Source organism: Lontra canadensis, unplaced genomic scaffold (genome assembly GCF_010015895.1).
Source record: "Lontra canadensis isolate GAN:19392208 unplaced genomic scaffold, GSC_riverotter_1.0 scaffold97, whole genome shotgun sequence".
NCBI classification, from domain to species: domain Eukaryota; kingdom Metazoa; phylum Chordata; class Mammalia; order Carnivora; family Mustelidae; genus Lontra; species Lontra canadensis.
In genome coordinates, this window is record NW_022631091.1 from 4689150 (window position 1) to 4705806 (window position 16657).

The 16657-nt window shown below is 50.5% G+C and overlaps 1 protein-coding gene across 2 annotated transcripts in view; it reads right to left on the minus strand.

The window, feature by feature from the left end:
* PDE10A (phosphodiesterase 10A) overlaps window positions 1-16657 on the minus strand; it is a 569965-nt gene that overhangs the window by 331453 nt on the left and 221855 nt on the right. For both annotated transcript variants that reach the window (XM_032837201.1, XM_032837200.1), the window contains exon 2: window positions 10303-10437. In XM_032837201.1, coding sequence (XP_032693092.1) covers window positions 10303-10437 — 135 coding nt within the window. The remainder of the gene's footprint in view (window positions 1-10302; window positions 10438-16657) is intronic.

Below are 16657 nucleotides of genomic sequence, written 5' to 3' on the forward strand. Positions count from 1 at the left end.
CAGAGTGGAGATTACGAAAATGGAGAAAAGAAAGACAGTACAGGAAATCAGTGAAGTCAACCACTGGAACACGAAGTTTCCAACAGCATCATTCACCATTGCCCAAGGCTGGAAATAACCCAATGTCCCTCAGTTGGTGAATGAACAGACAAAACATGGCATATCCATGAAATGGGGAATTGCTCATCCACAAAAGGGAATGCCGAAGTGACACCTGCTACAGCGAGGAGAACGTTATGTTCAGTGAAAGAAGCCAGACAGAAAAGACATGCATGATGTCATCCCATTCACACGACAGTCCAGGATAAGAAAATCGATAGAGACAGATCAGATTCATGGTTGTTCAGGAATGTGGGAGGGAGAGGGGCAGGCGGGTATGGTACAGAGCCAAGAGCATGAGATTTCTTTCTGAAGTAATAAAAGTGCTCTAAAATCGACTGGTGGTGGCTGTATGTACCCATGAATATGGCAAAACCCATGGAGTTCTGTGTTTCTAACAGGTGAATGATACCTCAATAAAGCTGTTGCTAAAAAATATAACCTCACTTAGAGGCTGCTGACATTAGCACATACACAGTACGTGTTTACACACAGTACCTTTTTGAGGTAACATCATATCGAATGTAAGAAATCAGAGGGTGGGAAGAAAATGAAAATACCTCTTATTACTCAATATATTATACGCATCGGGTATTGGAAGGAATTGGATAGTCCGATTCAAATTTAAATTATCTTTCACTGCAGGGGTGCCTGGGTGGCTCAGTGGGTTAAGCATCTGCCTTCAGCTCTGGTCATGATCTCAGGGTCCTGGGATTGAGCCCCGCATCGGGCTCTCTGCTCAGCAGGGAGCCTGCTTCCCCTGCCCCACCCTCTTGTCTGCCTCTCTGCCTACTTGTGATCTTTCTGTTAAATAAATAAATAAAATCTTTTAAAAAATGATCTTTCATGGCAGATTACATGGTACATCCTATACAGTTCTAAGGATTTTATTTATTTATTTTGGAGAGAGAGAGAGAGAGAGCATGGACACGTGTGCGCACAATGGGGGAGAGACAAAGAGAGAGGGAGAGAGAGAGAATCTCAAGCAGGCTCTGCCACGAATGTGAAGCCCTAGGTGGAGCTTGACGAAGGCCTCCATCTCATGACCTCAAGATCATGACCGAAGCCAAAATCCAGAGCAGGTTGCTCAACCAACTGAGCCCCCCAGGCATGCCCACCCCCATCCTATGCAGTTTTATACCAAGTTTTAGAAGGATCATGCTTGGAGTCCAGTCGTGCCCAGAATGAAATCCCACCTTCCACGTGCATTTAGCAAGTGTGCCATCACAGGGAGTATTTTGTCACTGGCTCATCTTTGCTCTCAAAATAACATTTAAACATTCAACTTACGGGGCGCCTGGGTGGCTCAGTGGGTTAAAGCCTCTGCCTTTGGCTCAGGTCATGATCCCGGGGTCCTGGGATCGAGCCCCGCATCAGGCTCTCTGCTCGGTGCAGAGCCTGCTCCCCCTCTCTCTCTGCCTGCCTCTCTGCCTACTTGTGATCTCTCTGTGTCAAGTAAATAAAATCTTTAAAAAAAAAAAAAAACAAAACATTCAACTTACTAGTGTCCTTGTCCCCCTAGAAGGACCTCTGAGGAAAAGTCACCATTTAGTATTTATCTGAGTCTTTCCCTTAGACAGAGGGTGAGGTTATCCTGCTGATGGTTTTGTAAGTGGGTGCCAGCGAGTGAAAGTGACAGGTTTGAAGTGTTTAGTGAGGCAAGGCGGTCGGCAGCCCAGGCTGGGAAACCGTGGCTCTTCGGCTTGTTTTGTGTGACCCTGGCATTCTGTCAGTATCCTAGCCGGGAGGACAGGGACAGAGGTCCCATTTGTAGAACTGAATTCTGTTGTGCCTCACAGGTGAGAGTTACCCAGTGAAATATCCTGCATCTGTGGAATGAACAGGTCATTCTGAAGCATCATTCTGCTCCAGACAGACAGAATGAGTGGTATTTTGTTCAAACAAAGGTGCGGACTTCAGAAGTCTGGGAGTGAACGCCTAGGAATACAGGGAAGCCACCGCAGTCCGAGTGGCCCCGAGCTTTCTGCAGGTGCTTCTCCTTCTTCTCTCATGGTGTGCAGAACCAAAAAGCCAACAACACAATGCATCACGGTCGCTAGCCTTTGCATGTTTTCCAGAGACTTCTGGGAATGCTGGGCAGTGGGCAGTTCTGCACCAATCCAAGCTTGGATGACGCAGTTTTCTCAGATGCTACAAAACCTGCTTTGTTGAATTTCTAACATGTTCTGATGCTGCGCTTGGTTACATACAGAAGTCAGTAAGATCATCTCTGCCCTCCTAAAAGTCACAGTCTGGAGAGGAGAATGATCCACTCTTCCCGCATGTGTGTCCCCTTGACTGTGTGTGTGCAGGTGGGTTCCTGTGTGTTCATGTACATGTGCGTGTGTGTATGGAGTGGGCTTTGGGAAGACTTCATGGACTGGAGGTGGGTCTTGGAGAATGACTGCCAGAGAGACTACGGGAGAGAGATTCTGCAAGCTGAAGGTCGTCACGAGCCATAAAGAGGATGCCGTGGGGGGACGCTTGGGCAGTGTGACCCTGGGTCTCTCAGCTCCAGTGCATGGGGGAGGGCTGGAGGATACGGCTGGGAGGCAGAGTGGGCCAGATCAGCTGTGTAGGAGTAAGGTATACCTTCTATCACGTGGCAAACAGTACTTGAGTCCCTGATGGGTGGAGCTACTCAGGGCCAGGGTCAAGGTTGGGTGAATTCAGAATGTGCCCGGAGGCAGAGTCCGCTTTGGAGTAAGGTCCCTGTGCAACTAAGGGCAAAGGAAAACCATGCAAAGCAGAAAACAGGTACATTTTTCAAAGGCAGTTTTCCACGGACACCGTGCCCTTCACCCATTTCCCTGTGACAGTGACCACGTTTCACTTACAATGAAGCCAGAGCACGTTCCCTGGGTGCTGACGTCAATGAGCTTTTTGCCTGAATAAGGACCTCCCAGCGGACCCTAAGGGACTGATTCTAATCTCCAGCACGTGGGCTGGCAGCATTCCTCCCTGACCTGGATGGCCAGCAGCCACACGCGTCCGTGGAGCGACGCTGCGCTTCTAGGGGACACGCACACAGAAGGGGGACCTTTGCAGGAACATTTCAGAAATCTCTGTGAGTGTCCAGACAGGGACTTGTTGGGATCCACTAATTGCCGTGGGAGAGTGAGGGCGTGAGGCGCGCTGGTGACCGTGCTGAGCTGACAGGCACTGCAAAATTCAAAGGAGTGAAACGTGAAACAAGACAAAGGCAGCCGTCAGTCATGCACCGGGAAACCGGAGCCGGCAGCTGGCCTCTCCCTCAAGGGAGCAGCAGCCTCCACGTCATCCGTCATCCGAGGAAGGAGCCCTGCCTCCCGGCTCGCTACAATAATGCGCTCCCTCTTTCTCTGATCTGTGCTAGAAACCCGTGAACACGGGGACTCTGATATCCTAACCCCCCGGCCCGGGACTTGCCCCAGGAAAGGTCAGACCCTGAAAACAAACAGATTGACGAGAACCCCCTGCAGAAATCTTCAGTAGCCCCTAAACGCCGGGAAGCCCACGGCTCTTCCCCATAGCCACGCGACCTGAAATGCTCTAGATAAACCCGAGGGAGTCTTTGAGAAGTCAAGGGCTTCCTTCACTTACGCACAAAACACCAGCTCCCTTTGGAGAGGGGAAGGTTGTGTTGGCCGGAAGGACCGGGCTGGTGGGTTGTTTGTGACCTTGCAGATAATTACTTCTGATCAGACAAACTGTATCCCCTCCCCGAGGGGCACAGTGTGAGTTCGCAGTGTGGGCTGCGGGTGCTCTGTCTACACCTGACGCGGGGTTCTGCGGTTGGAATGCGGGGCTGATGCAGCTGTTGTCCTCGCTTCCTGCGGGCACGGCAGGCACGGCAGGCGGGACAAAAGAAGTTACAGCCACACAGACGCTGATCTGATGCTCTTTTGGGACCACAGATACGAAATATTACACGTTTGTACGCCCGCAACCGTCCAATTTGCTGTTACTCCAAGATCATGCTGTACCTTGCTCTTTGCTCTGTAAATCTCGGGTTTAGGCCAAAAGCAATAAAATGTGATTTGACCTTCCATGGGAACGCCCATCTCCCCGTTCTGCACCATCTGACCATCACTCCATCCGGCAGCCGCCCCCCACTCCCTCGGGTGCCCTCTGCCTGACCCTTGCGCATGGCCCGGGATGGCGTGGGAATTGAGAAGCTGACTGGCGCCCATCCAGCCCATCTCTCCTTGTTTTCAAAGCCCTTGAATTTCTCTAAGAAGGAGTGGTGGCGGCTAGTCCCATCGCAGTGAGGGTGTGATTCCTCATGTCACAAAATCAGATCACCCAAACGGACGGAGCCATCAGTCACAGGAGTCATCGAGTCATGGAACACACAGCTTCCAGCATTTTCTCTCACACCCAAACACACTCTCACACGTGCACCAAGGAGAGAGTAAACTCAGTTGCAGCGCTGTCACACACAGCACGATGTTGTCCCTCACAGAGAAATCCCGTATACGTTTGGGAACGGACTCAAGCCCGCAGGCTCTGGGCCAGCCAACACTGTGGGTGTCGTTGGCTGTGGTCCTTGAGCAACGCCCACTGCCAAATGAACAGATGCACACAATGGTGACAGCTCTGGAGAGACCTGCTTTGCCCCTTCAGAGAATGGGGGAGTAGCATGGTGACCGGGAAAGAGTGGGAGAAGGAGCCCAGGGTCACCCGTGACCATTGTCCGCAAACCAACACCCACCATCGCTCAGTCCGAAGAGGGAGCGGGTGTGTGGGCAGGGTGACTTCAAGGAAAGCTGGCAGCAGAAACAATAAGGGCGGAAACTTCCCTGAAACCCTGGTTTTCCTTGAATGGGCTCCTTTCCAAGAAGAGTTCACACAGAGTTTACACACCGTACCCTGTTTGTCACAGCTAAGATCCCTCAGAGACATCTGTCCTCCCTACCACACCTGCAAATTCACCAACGTGTTGACTGTTGAGGAGGGAAGTGAAACCAATGGGATTTGATCAACAGCAAAAAACCCTGTGGATTAGGTTTTGTGAACAGGTTTCACAGAACAGGAAATACCCATTTTCAATCTCTACGAGAAGAGTCTGAGATTAAATAAATACACAAAGAGACGCAAAACCAAGCAGATGCACGGAAACACCTCTCCTAATGATGAGCTTGACCATCCCACACTTCGGGTCAAGGAAGACGAACAGACACTCTGTAGAAAAACACAGCCAGTTAACCCCGTCCCCAGCTGCAGGAAGTCCATAGCCACATACATGATTGTAGTGTGTGTCCGCAGTTCCCTCGCTCTCCAGGTTAACCTGATTCTGACTGTGCCTGTTAAATTCTTTCCTTTCAAAGGGCATCCCCTTTCTACTGCAGGCCCTGCTGTCCTTGTGGCCACCCACGTCTCAAGGGCAAACCTCCATCTCACAGCAGGTGGCCCCCTGCCTCCCAGTGTCCAGCACTTCTCCAGCCCCACGATGGTGCCCCTGGGGACAGGACTCAGGGATTCTTGTGAACCTTTCAAAGGCAAAACCTTTTAAACCAGAAATGTTGCTTTTGACTTTGTTATGTTTCCCATAGTATTAGCATGGCACAAAATCCCATGCAGGTCTTCAAAAAAAATACTTTTTGGGGTGGTACGACAAATTCCATGAATTCAAGGGATTGTTCAAATAATTTGATATGACACAATTGTGTTATATCACATATAACCAACAGTAACGGGACCTTTAGCTGGAAAATGATTCATCTACAGCTTCTGGTTGTAATTCATCTGAAATATAAGATGGCTGTTGTCATTTAGGATATAGGTAATTTTGATGAAAGGCAAGGTATAGAGTCTATTTTTTAAAAAGATTCCCTAACTTTAAAAATATGACAATTGGCTTTGCACAGTTACTATAATAACTAAAGCTGTCCTTTGCTGAAGGATGGAGGCTTCACTCAAAGATGGCGGATTTTTATTCATTTGGATTCACACCAAGATTGCTTCCAGTAACACAGGTAATGACAAGAGAGAAGGAAGAGCGGACAGGGCCATGCCTCTCCCAGAACTTGGAGGTGAAGGAAGTGTTCCTGGTACACAACGCTAATAACATCAGTGGTGGAAACACATCGCAGGAAAAATCAGAGAGGGGCTGACATGATGTAGTGGTTCCAGAAAAGCACATTCTAGCAACGCGCGTGACTCTGCACAGAGAAGAAGGGGTAGAGTCGGAGAAGCAGAAGCATTTCTACCACCAGCAAAACGTCCCCAGCTGGGCAACAAGAGGACCTCAGGGATGTTAACTTGGTCTGAATGAAACACCCTTCACTCGTTGCCATTCGCCCTCATTCTGCGCTCCCCAAGCAGCCTTCTGATGACTATTGGCTTTTGAGATGTCTCAATATCAGGAAGGAGTTTTCCCTGGGTCCCCGGCAGGAGCTTTCTGGCTCTTAGACAGGGCTTACTGCCATTATGAGTCGATGAATTAGTGTTCTAATAAGTACTTAAGGTCACATTCTGATGTCCCACAAGGTAATTGGTACCGTATAGTTTCTGACCCCACTCAGCTAGATACAGGGATTGGAACTGGAGTCAAAGTCACTGTCCCACCCCCTCTATCCTGTCTCCCATCCTAATGGTTCTCTTCGTCCTCAGGGTTGACATTCCTCCCTGTTCAAACTTCAAACTGCAGTTAAGTGAATACATTTTGCTGGGAGCCTCCTGTCAGCCAGGATAAGAAGGGAATCTTGGAGGGCTCTTAATTCTCATTATCTAATAACAGAATCCTCTGGGAACTAGTATGAAGGATATTAAGATCCTATCTTCATTTGCTATTTAGCCTTTAGGGAGAAAAAGGCTTGTGAATAACAGTTTTACATGGTTTCATTCAAGGAAAAGCAGATTTTTCACATGGGTTTTTCCAAGATGACACATTCTTCTTAGACTTAACCCAGGGCTCTCCCTATCAGAGTAGGTGATTAAGAATTTACTGAAGTTTTTGGAAAATGTTAACCCTGTCGTCCTCTCCAGGGATGCTAGCATACAAAAGTTGTGATCCGAAAGCCAGCTGCTTCAGACATAGAGAATATTTCCCTGTGGAAACAGTATTCTTAAAATTATGGGAATTCCTGGGGAAGTCCAGGGAATCCTCTTTGATCCTGAATGTGGCTGAGGCGATGCTGATGGTAACCATGACCTAACACCAGGTTTGGGATCCCAGACCTCAGCCGGGTGCTGCAGCGGCTCCCTCAGCCCTGCCCTGGTCCTGCTCTCGAGTGGGATTCGCTGAAGAACTAAGTCCCTGGGTGCTCCGCCCCACCCCCGCTCACTGAGGTCCCACGAGGGCTGAACTGGGACTCAAAGGGCTTCCATGGTGTAGGAAGCTAGCTTCCCTGAGCCTTAGAATTCACGTCTCAAAGTGTCGCAGGTGGACAGCTCCTTTGTAAATTACCAAACAACCTCAGTTTCAAGGGAATCCTGTTCAGGTCTGCAAAGAATTGAATCACAAATGAAATTCTGAAATGGATTTCTTGGAGCCACCTTTACTGTATTTTTACGGTTTCCTTTCCTTTCTTTTTTCACTCTTACATGAAGTCCTGGTTAGTAGTGGTCAATGATGCTCCCCTCTTCCAGGCTCATGGGTGACCTAGCTTTAATGTTTCCTAAGTCTTCAAATGCATGATCTTGCTTTCACCATGTTTCCATTACAGTTCATTCAGATTTTAGTCCAACCTCTTGCCAGTCTGCTCTGTTCCCTTCTCCCACAAATATCTCCTCCTTGCCCATGCTAATCTTCCTTTAAAAATACCCTTTCCCTTACGATGGGGAGCGGCGGTGGAAATCGTCTACTTCTCTGCTGTCCCATCAGAAGCCACTCAGCAAGTGTGGCCACCGGTAATGTGAGGACATTTGTACTGGTTTCACATCGGAATTCAGGTTGACACTGGAATTGAACTCTGTGTGTGTGTGTGTGTGTGTGTGTGTGTGCAGCTTCCTAGGCTCTTTCTCCCTTTACAGCATCTGGACAGGAGGCAGGAGCTGACTTTTCCTCTGATCAAGGCTGAACAGAAGGTGCTGATTTTGCTCTTGATCCTCCCACAGACAGGAGACAATCTCCCCTGGCTGGAAGATGTCACCGTTTGCTGCTGGTAGAGTTCTGTCGATCCGTCCTGCCCCAGGTTCAGAAACAAAAACAGACAGACCATCCTGACCCCCACCTGTGCTGTCCGCTATCATCCAATCTTTTGTTATGCACCATGAAGCTCATGGACACGTTCTGCCTCCGTTCCTCCTGCCCTTCTGCTCTGGGAACTCTCAGGCTCTCCTTCGGCTCCTGCACTGAAGGGCCTTTGTCAAGGTCACCAGTCCCCACGGGATCCTCACACCCACGTCCTGCCACCAGCTCTCCTGTGTGTTTGCCAGTTGTTGGCTTTCTCCTTGAAACACTTCCACCTCTTGGTTCCTGGGCCATCTTAACCCAGGCTCCTCCTCCCCCAGGCTCTTCCTCCCCTAGCCTCCTCCTCCCCAAGCCTCCTCCTCCCCTAGCCTCCTCCTTCCCCTAGGGGACCGATGTTGGCAGCACCTCGGTCCCCGAATGGGCCCATTTCTCAGGGATCCCCTGGCGGTGCTCCCTAAGGGGTCTCAAGCAGCACACAGATTTCAAATGCCACACCAGTCTATGATTCCAAAGTATCTGCAGCCACACGTGTCCCCCAAGCACCACAACCATGCAGTCCACCGGCCCCTCCGTGGCTCTGGGGTAGTTACATGGCTTCTCACTCTTAGTGTGTCCAAAACACAGTCCCCGTGTCCCCTGCGGTGCACACTGCATCTCCCCTGCCCTGCCCATCAGAACAAATGCACCCGGGACAGTAAACCAAACCCAAAGAGATCAGTCAACCGGGACTCTGCCTTCTCTCTCTCTCCTTGTACCTCCGTCCAGTCTACCAGCTAGACTCGCCAATGGTGTCTTCCAAAGGCGATCCCCCGCCACTTCCCCGTTCTCACGCTGCCCCCATGCCCCATGCTGCGCCACCTGTCCACCTTCATTCAGGCTCCGCCTCCCCACCTGCTCCCGGTAGCTTCCTTCATGGAAGACCCAGGGGTCTTCCTAATTACGAATGGATCATATCACTCTTCTGCTTCACATTCTCTCATGCTTCCCCAACACGTGGGGACCCAAGCCCTTGGCCTTCAAGGACCTTCTGACCCTGCTCCTCTCCGCCCCTGCGTCCTGCTCTCCCCCGTGCTGCCCTGTCCTGCACGTTGGCCACCTGGCCTTCGTGGCTCAGACTTGCTTCCCCCTTCCCGTGTCTGCCCAGGAGCTCTTCCTCCTGTCCTCACGGAATAGCGACGCACACTGACATGTCACCACTGAGGTCACGTGTGGTCTCCGAGAGGCCCCCGTGGGCTTCGCTCTTCCCCCACCCTTCACAGTGTGGATCCATCTGCACAGGCTCCCGTTCTAGCTCGCTCACTGTCCATTCCCCAGCCAGAACGGGAGCTCGTGCACATGGAGTCCCGGAACCAAGGACCAAACTTGCGTCAGGCAGGGGCTACAGATATTTACAGAAGAATGAACGGCCACGGCCACATGAGCCACACTTGCAGCAAAATGGAGCTTTCCGCGGCCCGACGCAAAGTCCTTTTGGTTTTATAAATACACAAAACTAGACAGCTACGAAGTTATGAGTTCCATGTCACAAACACGCCTAAACACACCAACTCATCTCTTTTCAGCATAGCTACCAGCTTCTCTGCTTTAGAAACAGAGAAAAGCTCATTTCTTTTGTATGGAAGGAACTTCGCCTCCGAGATTCTAATAGTCCCATTTCACGGAAAAGGTCAAGTAAATTAGGAACTCTTTGCTGGATATTTTGGTCTTCCATAAAAACCATCAGATAAAAGTATGTAAATGATTTTTGCGTTGAAAATGCCCATGCTTGATAGTGATTAGGGACGTTATTCTTCGCTGTAATATTAAAGTACTAATTGGGCAGTGGTATTAATCAAGAAGGTGTCTGATTTAACTTCAAAAAATAAAAGAGGCTAAATAGAAAAAAGAAGTGAAAGAAAAAAGCCATGCAGGTGTTCTGGAAAATTCAGTAAGCCTACCATTCCAGAACACTATTCTACACTGAGAACCCTCCTATCTTTTCTGTCCTGGGCACTTTTTGTGGGCACTTTGTCGAGAAGACCCCCGCCCGGAAGGAGGTGAGGATACGAGGAAGGGGGAGAAGAGCCCCAAGCAGGGACCCCGCGTACCTGCTGAGTGGCAGGACTCCCCTCTGCCTTCCGCTGGGTCATCGCTCATCTGCCCCCAGGAATCCGCGCTGCTTCTCAGAGTTAGCAACGCCGGTCCTCTGCTCCCACTTCTCAGTGTGAAGGGACAGCAGCTGGCTGGAAGGGACAACAGGATAGGATATTAATGTCGACGACTCCTTGCCACTATGATCAGGAGCAGGGCTCTGCCTGGAAGCCTCCAGCAACAGATGGGGCGTGTGTGAGATGGGCTTGATGGGACGAATGTCGTCGTGATGCACAAGGCTTGAGAACCACTGTTCTAGATGCGTACCCTCAGGGGAGCAGCCTGGTGGGGAAAGCATGAAGGAGCAGATTGACAATGCCCTTCGCACCAGATTCTGGGGAACCACACCTTCCCAATACACGTCCCGCTCCGAGGCGCCCAGGGTGTGAATTCACATGATGCTCATCTCCATGAGGACCTTCCCAGGTATTTACCATAAATCAAGAGCGATCTCGTTCCCTGAGGGAGGAACTGTAGCCTGCCGGGCTTTGATAGCGCTGACCAGGAGGGAAACGGATCCTCAGGGATGACAGAGGTTTACTTCAGAAATGCGTGAAGGGGAGGTGTGGGGCTTAGCCAGCCCCTTTTCCCAAAGGTCAAGGAGGTTTGCTCTCATTAAGGAGGGTGATGAGGCTGGGGACCGCTGGACACCAAGGGCTGAGGAGCAGGAGAGGCGCACGGGAGCATTGGCAGGGGTGCGGGACGGAGCAGAGGGTGGCTAAAGGGTCCAGTTGGAAGACAAAGGTCACCGAAACAAAGGAGACCGGAGCCAAGGCTGACACTGGGGCTTTTCAGTGTTCAATCCGGTAGTCCATGGGCCACGAAAGGCAGGATGGAGAGGTGGGAGGAGGACGAGGCTCCCATGTGTGTTTGTGGGGGTGCAGCTCTGAGCTCGTGTCTGTGGGCCTCTGTCACTGTCTGCACCTTTCATGCACGACTAGCAGAAGACAGACGAGGTCCCAGGTGTCTGGGACCCGTCACCCGACAGTGGACGGTAAGTCCTCTGAACGGGTTGTGGGAGGATGACTTTCGATATGTAATAAATATCTTGGATTGAAATGTCCCTTGGCCGTTACAAAGTAATTGCAGGCAGCTTGACCAAAGTACGACCGACCTGTCCGCGGTTCGCGCCCAGGCAGAGCACGTGGGCAGATTCGACGTATGTACACACCGTGAAACCATCACCAGCACATCTGGAGTAATTACGGTTGTACGAAAGCAAAAACACAAATACAAAAGCCAAAGGAGCTGGATACCTCATGTCTGTGCCTCAGTCTCCATCCTCTCCCCACCCAGCACGGACCCACCTGCTTCTCGGGCCCCTCACGACCGAGTCAAGAAGTCTCTAGGTGGAGGGACCCCACGACTTCCTACCCAGGCAGCCCAATCTGCCCCGGGCCTGCCGGCTGGAGCGCCACCAATCAGCCCGGCCCGGCCACCGCCGGGGGAGCCCTGGGGATGAAGACAGTCCCGGGCTTGCCGCTCCTGCGAGACCCATCTCCTGTGCTCCTTTCGGACTGCGGGAGGCTCTGACAGCATCTGAGGCTAAAACACAGAGCCCGGGTATCTTCCTTAAACAAGAGGAATAGACAGTGATTGAAAATCAACCACTAGATAGTGATCGAAAATCAACCACGAACGCTGCAGATAGAGTGAGTTAAAGGTCGGTGGGAGGTGCGGCTCACCGTGAAATCTGGGGAAGGTTGGGGGGAGTGATACCTCCGTACTCGGACCCACGAGCCTGAATAGTGGCCGGGTTTGGGGGTTCAGGCATTGATGGGTCTGTTGTCACACCAGGGGAAACAGGAATTGAATTCCTTGAGAGAAACCCATTAACTCTCCCATTAATGAAATGGGCATCTCTGTGACCGGTGGGATGCAGGCCAGCATCTGGAGCCAGGGGACAGTTATCCTTCTGCGAACAAAGCCATGGCTGTTTGTGAACCCATCTCATCCCCAGGGCACAAAAGAATGTGTGTGTGTTGTGTGTGTATGAACACAAGAGGTTCTGCTCGGGGCCCCAGTAACTCCCCCAGGGAGCAACTTGGCAAGAAGAAGGTCCAAGACAGGCTGTTCTTCCCATCCTGCAGAGCTCTGACCACAGATAGACCCAGAATGGAGAGTTCCAAGCAGGGCTGCTGGAGGAGAGCAGTGGCTCCTCGGGGAGGGGACTGGCAGCCCAGGCAGGGAGCTGAGAGCAGATGGTCGAAGCCGGGCGGCACCTCAGGGAAGCCGGGCAGCACCTCAGGGAGCCCGTGGTGCTCAGAGATGCCCACCCTTGTGGGGTTTCTGGGACTGTGTCCTTAACGCCTACGCAAAACTGGCCAGGTTTGGGGGCATACAGATTACTAAAGGTTGTGAGATAAGCAACAATGTTTTTATACAGATGGAAATCAGGATTTAAAAGTTTCAAGTAAGATTAAGAACATTTATCCTGGAACCACACTCTGCCCCTGCTCTCAAAATCAGACAACAGGGGCTGGGTGTCCGAGGTGCATCATCTAAATTCGATCTAGACGTTTTCCCTCAAATCAGCCAATCAGCAAATTCCAGGAATGCTGTGTTTTGGGTCACTGAAAGGGCCGAGTTTCCCTGAAGGAGAAGGAACCTGTAGGATAGTCATAGATGAGTGTGAAAGGGAGAAGCAGGGGTGGGAGGAGCACTGGAGAGAGGACGCACACACCCGTGCACACACACGCACCTGTGCACATGCACTCACCCGTACACACGCACACACAGCTGCACGTACAGGTGCACACACATGCCCCACATAACATAGGCTAAGCCTCTCTCAGTGTTCGAGGGGCTGGGTGGCACAGGAGATGAGTCAGATGAATCAAGGCCCAGGGAAAAAGACAGCCAACAAACCGGCCCCGCAGAGCGTGAGGATGATGAAACCCTTCTGAGCCATGGGGAGCCTCCTTCCTCTCCCCGGCCGTGCACTGTGTTTGGGAAGCTGGGGCTCCACCGGAATCTCCCCGCCTTCCGTGTCTCCCAGCAGAGCTCCACACAGTTACCACAGCACGGGGCTTTCTCCCTGAGCCACATCCCATTCTACCAGAGCAGGAAGCTCCCTTTCCTTCTGTCCATGGGGGCTGGGACTGAACGTAACATTAAATGCAGGCTCCTTTATGGCGGAAGTCCTCTCCCCTAGAGCCTGGACCACGCAGCGGCGTCACACGCTGAGGACAAACAATGGCAACAGAAGCCTCACAGGGAGACCACTGAGCCATTCTCTCACCAGACTCAGGCAGCCGGGATGAGAGCCCTGCATCCCCGCTGGAGTTCTATATGCACCAAGAGTCAGGGATTCTTGGGAAGGCTTGGGGCCACAACCGAGAAATTCACGGATTACTTACAACTGATTGGGTTTGTGAAATTCCTGGTAGGGACTGCTTTCTATAGCAGCTCCTTCCTTTTCTTTAATTCTCTGAATCTGCTCTTGGTGTTGCAGGGCAAGGCTGTGAGGAAGCTTAGAGTGGGCACAAGCCCCCGGGAGCCCCAGAGACCTGGGTTCTGAAGTGGAGTGAGCACCTGACCTTTTACCAGGAAGGTGGTGGCAACGTTATGGTTTGCTACAAACATGTTTCAGACCATCAGGCCTGAGATCAAGACAGTGGGCTTGGAGGCAAACAGGCTGGGGACCTGTGAGAACAGCTGTATGGGGAGGGGCAAGGCCATCTAAGAGGAGTGGACAGGACATGGCGACGCTTTCAGGGAGATGCAGAGCAGAGGAGCCTGGACGGTGGCCCGGCAGAGAGCACACAGAAGAGGTTCTCCTTAGGCTGGTGGAGATCCAGCCCAGCTTTGATCCCGGGAGCAGTAGTGGATAGTGAAGGGGACTCACGTTCACGGACAAGACCACCCAGGACTCGGAGCCTGACCACAGTGGGAGGGAGTGCTGGAAGGAGTCAGAGGGGTAAGCCCCCGAGAAGGATGGGAGAGTGACTTTCCTTTGCATTTAGGAAAAACAAAGAGCTAGGTAAAGATAAGAGGATTCTGTCCCGAAGAAAAATGAGAGAGAGGACGTGCTCAAGATGGTTTTGAGTGAGTGAAATGACTATCTGTGAACCAAAGTCCTTTTCATGACTATGCCTCACTTAATTTTTTAAAAAATTGTGCCAAGTATGCAAAACATAACATTTGCCATTTCAACCATTTTAAAGGGTTTGTTTCTATGGTGTTAAGCACTTGGCCTCATTGTGCAGACATCATCACCGTCCATCTCCAAAACGCTTTTCATCTTCTCACACTGAACCTCTGTGGCCATGAAACCCTGACCTCCGTATGTTCTCTCCCCAGCCTGTGGACACCACCGTTCTACTTCCTGCTTCTACAGGTTTGCCCACTGCAGGAATTTCAAATAAATGGAATCACGCATTACTCCATTGTCCTTCTGCGACTGGCTTCTTTCACGAACAAAATGTCCAGGGTGCATCCATGTTACAGCAGGGACCAGACTTTCCTTCCTTTGCAAGTCTGAGTAGTATGCCTTTGTACGGAGAGACCCCAATTTGTTTATCCATCTGTCGGTGGACCCTTGGGTTGCTCCCGCCTTTGGCTATGGTGATTAACACGGCTGTGAAAACGCACGTGCGACGGCCTCTTCCAGCTTCCGCGTCACATCTTTTGGGTGTCTATTCCAAAGTGGAATTGCTGGATCAATGGTAATTCCAAATTCCATGTTTAAGTTTTTGGGAAGCTTCCACAGTGTTTTCTGCAACCGCTACACCACTCTACATCCCCACCAGCAATGCACGGCATTCTAATTTTTCCATAGCTCATCAACGCTGGTTATTTTATTTCTTCCTCTTAAAAAAAGGATAACCATCCCAATGGGTGTGGCGTGGTACCTCAGTGCGGTTTTGCTTTGCACTTCCCAAACACTTCGTGATTGTTGGGCCTCTTTCTACATGCTCGTTGAACACGATTGGCAAATATTCTCTCCCATTCCATGAGTTCCCTTCTCACTCTGCTAATTGTGTCCTTTGATGCATACACACTTTTCATTTTGTTGAAGGCCAGTGTAATCTCTTTGTTCTTTTGTTGCCTGTGAGTTAGGTGTTATGCCCAAGAAATTCTCAGCAGATACAGGTCATAAAGCTTTCCTCTGACATTTTCTCCTAGGAACTTTATAGTTTTAGATCTTACATTTAGGCTTTTGGTCAACTTTGGTTAATTCTTTTAAAATGGTGAAACACAGCATAGATTTACTTGTTATTCCTGCATGGGGACATGCTCATATCCTCTGTATAGTTGCAATTTTAGTACACATCCTGCCAAAGCAAGTGCTAAAATATAGTCTTTGGGAAAAAAAAACACATTGCCATAAGGATATGAAAATAAAACTGTTTACACTACATTTATAACGACTGTTCTCAGTTCCTAACTGAGGCATTCATCTCCTTATCCTGGATCTACCAGATGTGCTAGCAGTTATGACTTAGGCACTTGTCTGCTGCCTGTGTGCCCCGTGAAGCTTTCCTTAAGGTTCCGACCCTGACTCTCACACAGCTCTCTCCACAGTGGCCAATGTCTTTCCCACTCTCAGTGCCAAGCCAGTGGGAGCCCAGCAAGATTTTTAAGTCCTCTTGTGAATTTGTCACAATCCATAGGTGGATGCTGTGATGTGGACATATTTTGAAGAGTTTGGATATAGATTTAAAACAGGGGGGATCGGTTTGAAAACCTGCACATGGAGATTCTAGATGCCCAGATACTTTCTCCCACCCCCAGAAGAAACAAAGTGTTCATTCTTTGGAGAAATGAAGCCAGGGAGTCTCTGGGCTTAGACACACTATGGAGAGATGAGGCTAGATAAGCAGAAACAGCATGAGAATCAGCAGATCAGATTTCGAGGTGTCCCTAACACTGCTCCCACCCCTTCCTCCCATCCTGCTCCCAGAGCACCTGCTTCTAGGCATACAGCCTGCCCCACCCCTGCCTCTGACAAGAAATAGGAGGTCTCTAACCTGGAGAGACTGAACTCTACCAAAGAAAAGACCTACAGGTACTGACATTTGAGGTGTGGGAGGGGGTCTCCTCATGCAATCACACTCTATCAAGTTCAGCCAGCAACAATTCCCGACCAGAGAACTTTCCAATGCCTTCCCCAGCTTCCAACTTGCTTTCTCATCCCTCACACTTAAATAAGAAAGGGTGGCAAACAATATATGAATATACTTGACGAAGGCTTCCAACATGGAAAGCAGACCAAAATAATAGAGTTAAAAGAACCTGGGATAGGGGCGTCTGGGTGGCAGAGTCAGTTAAGCATCTGCCTTTAGCTCAGGTCATGATCCCAGGGTGCTG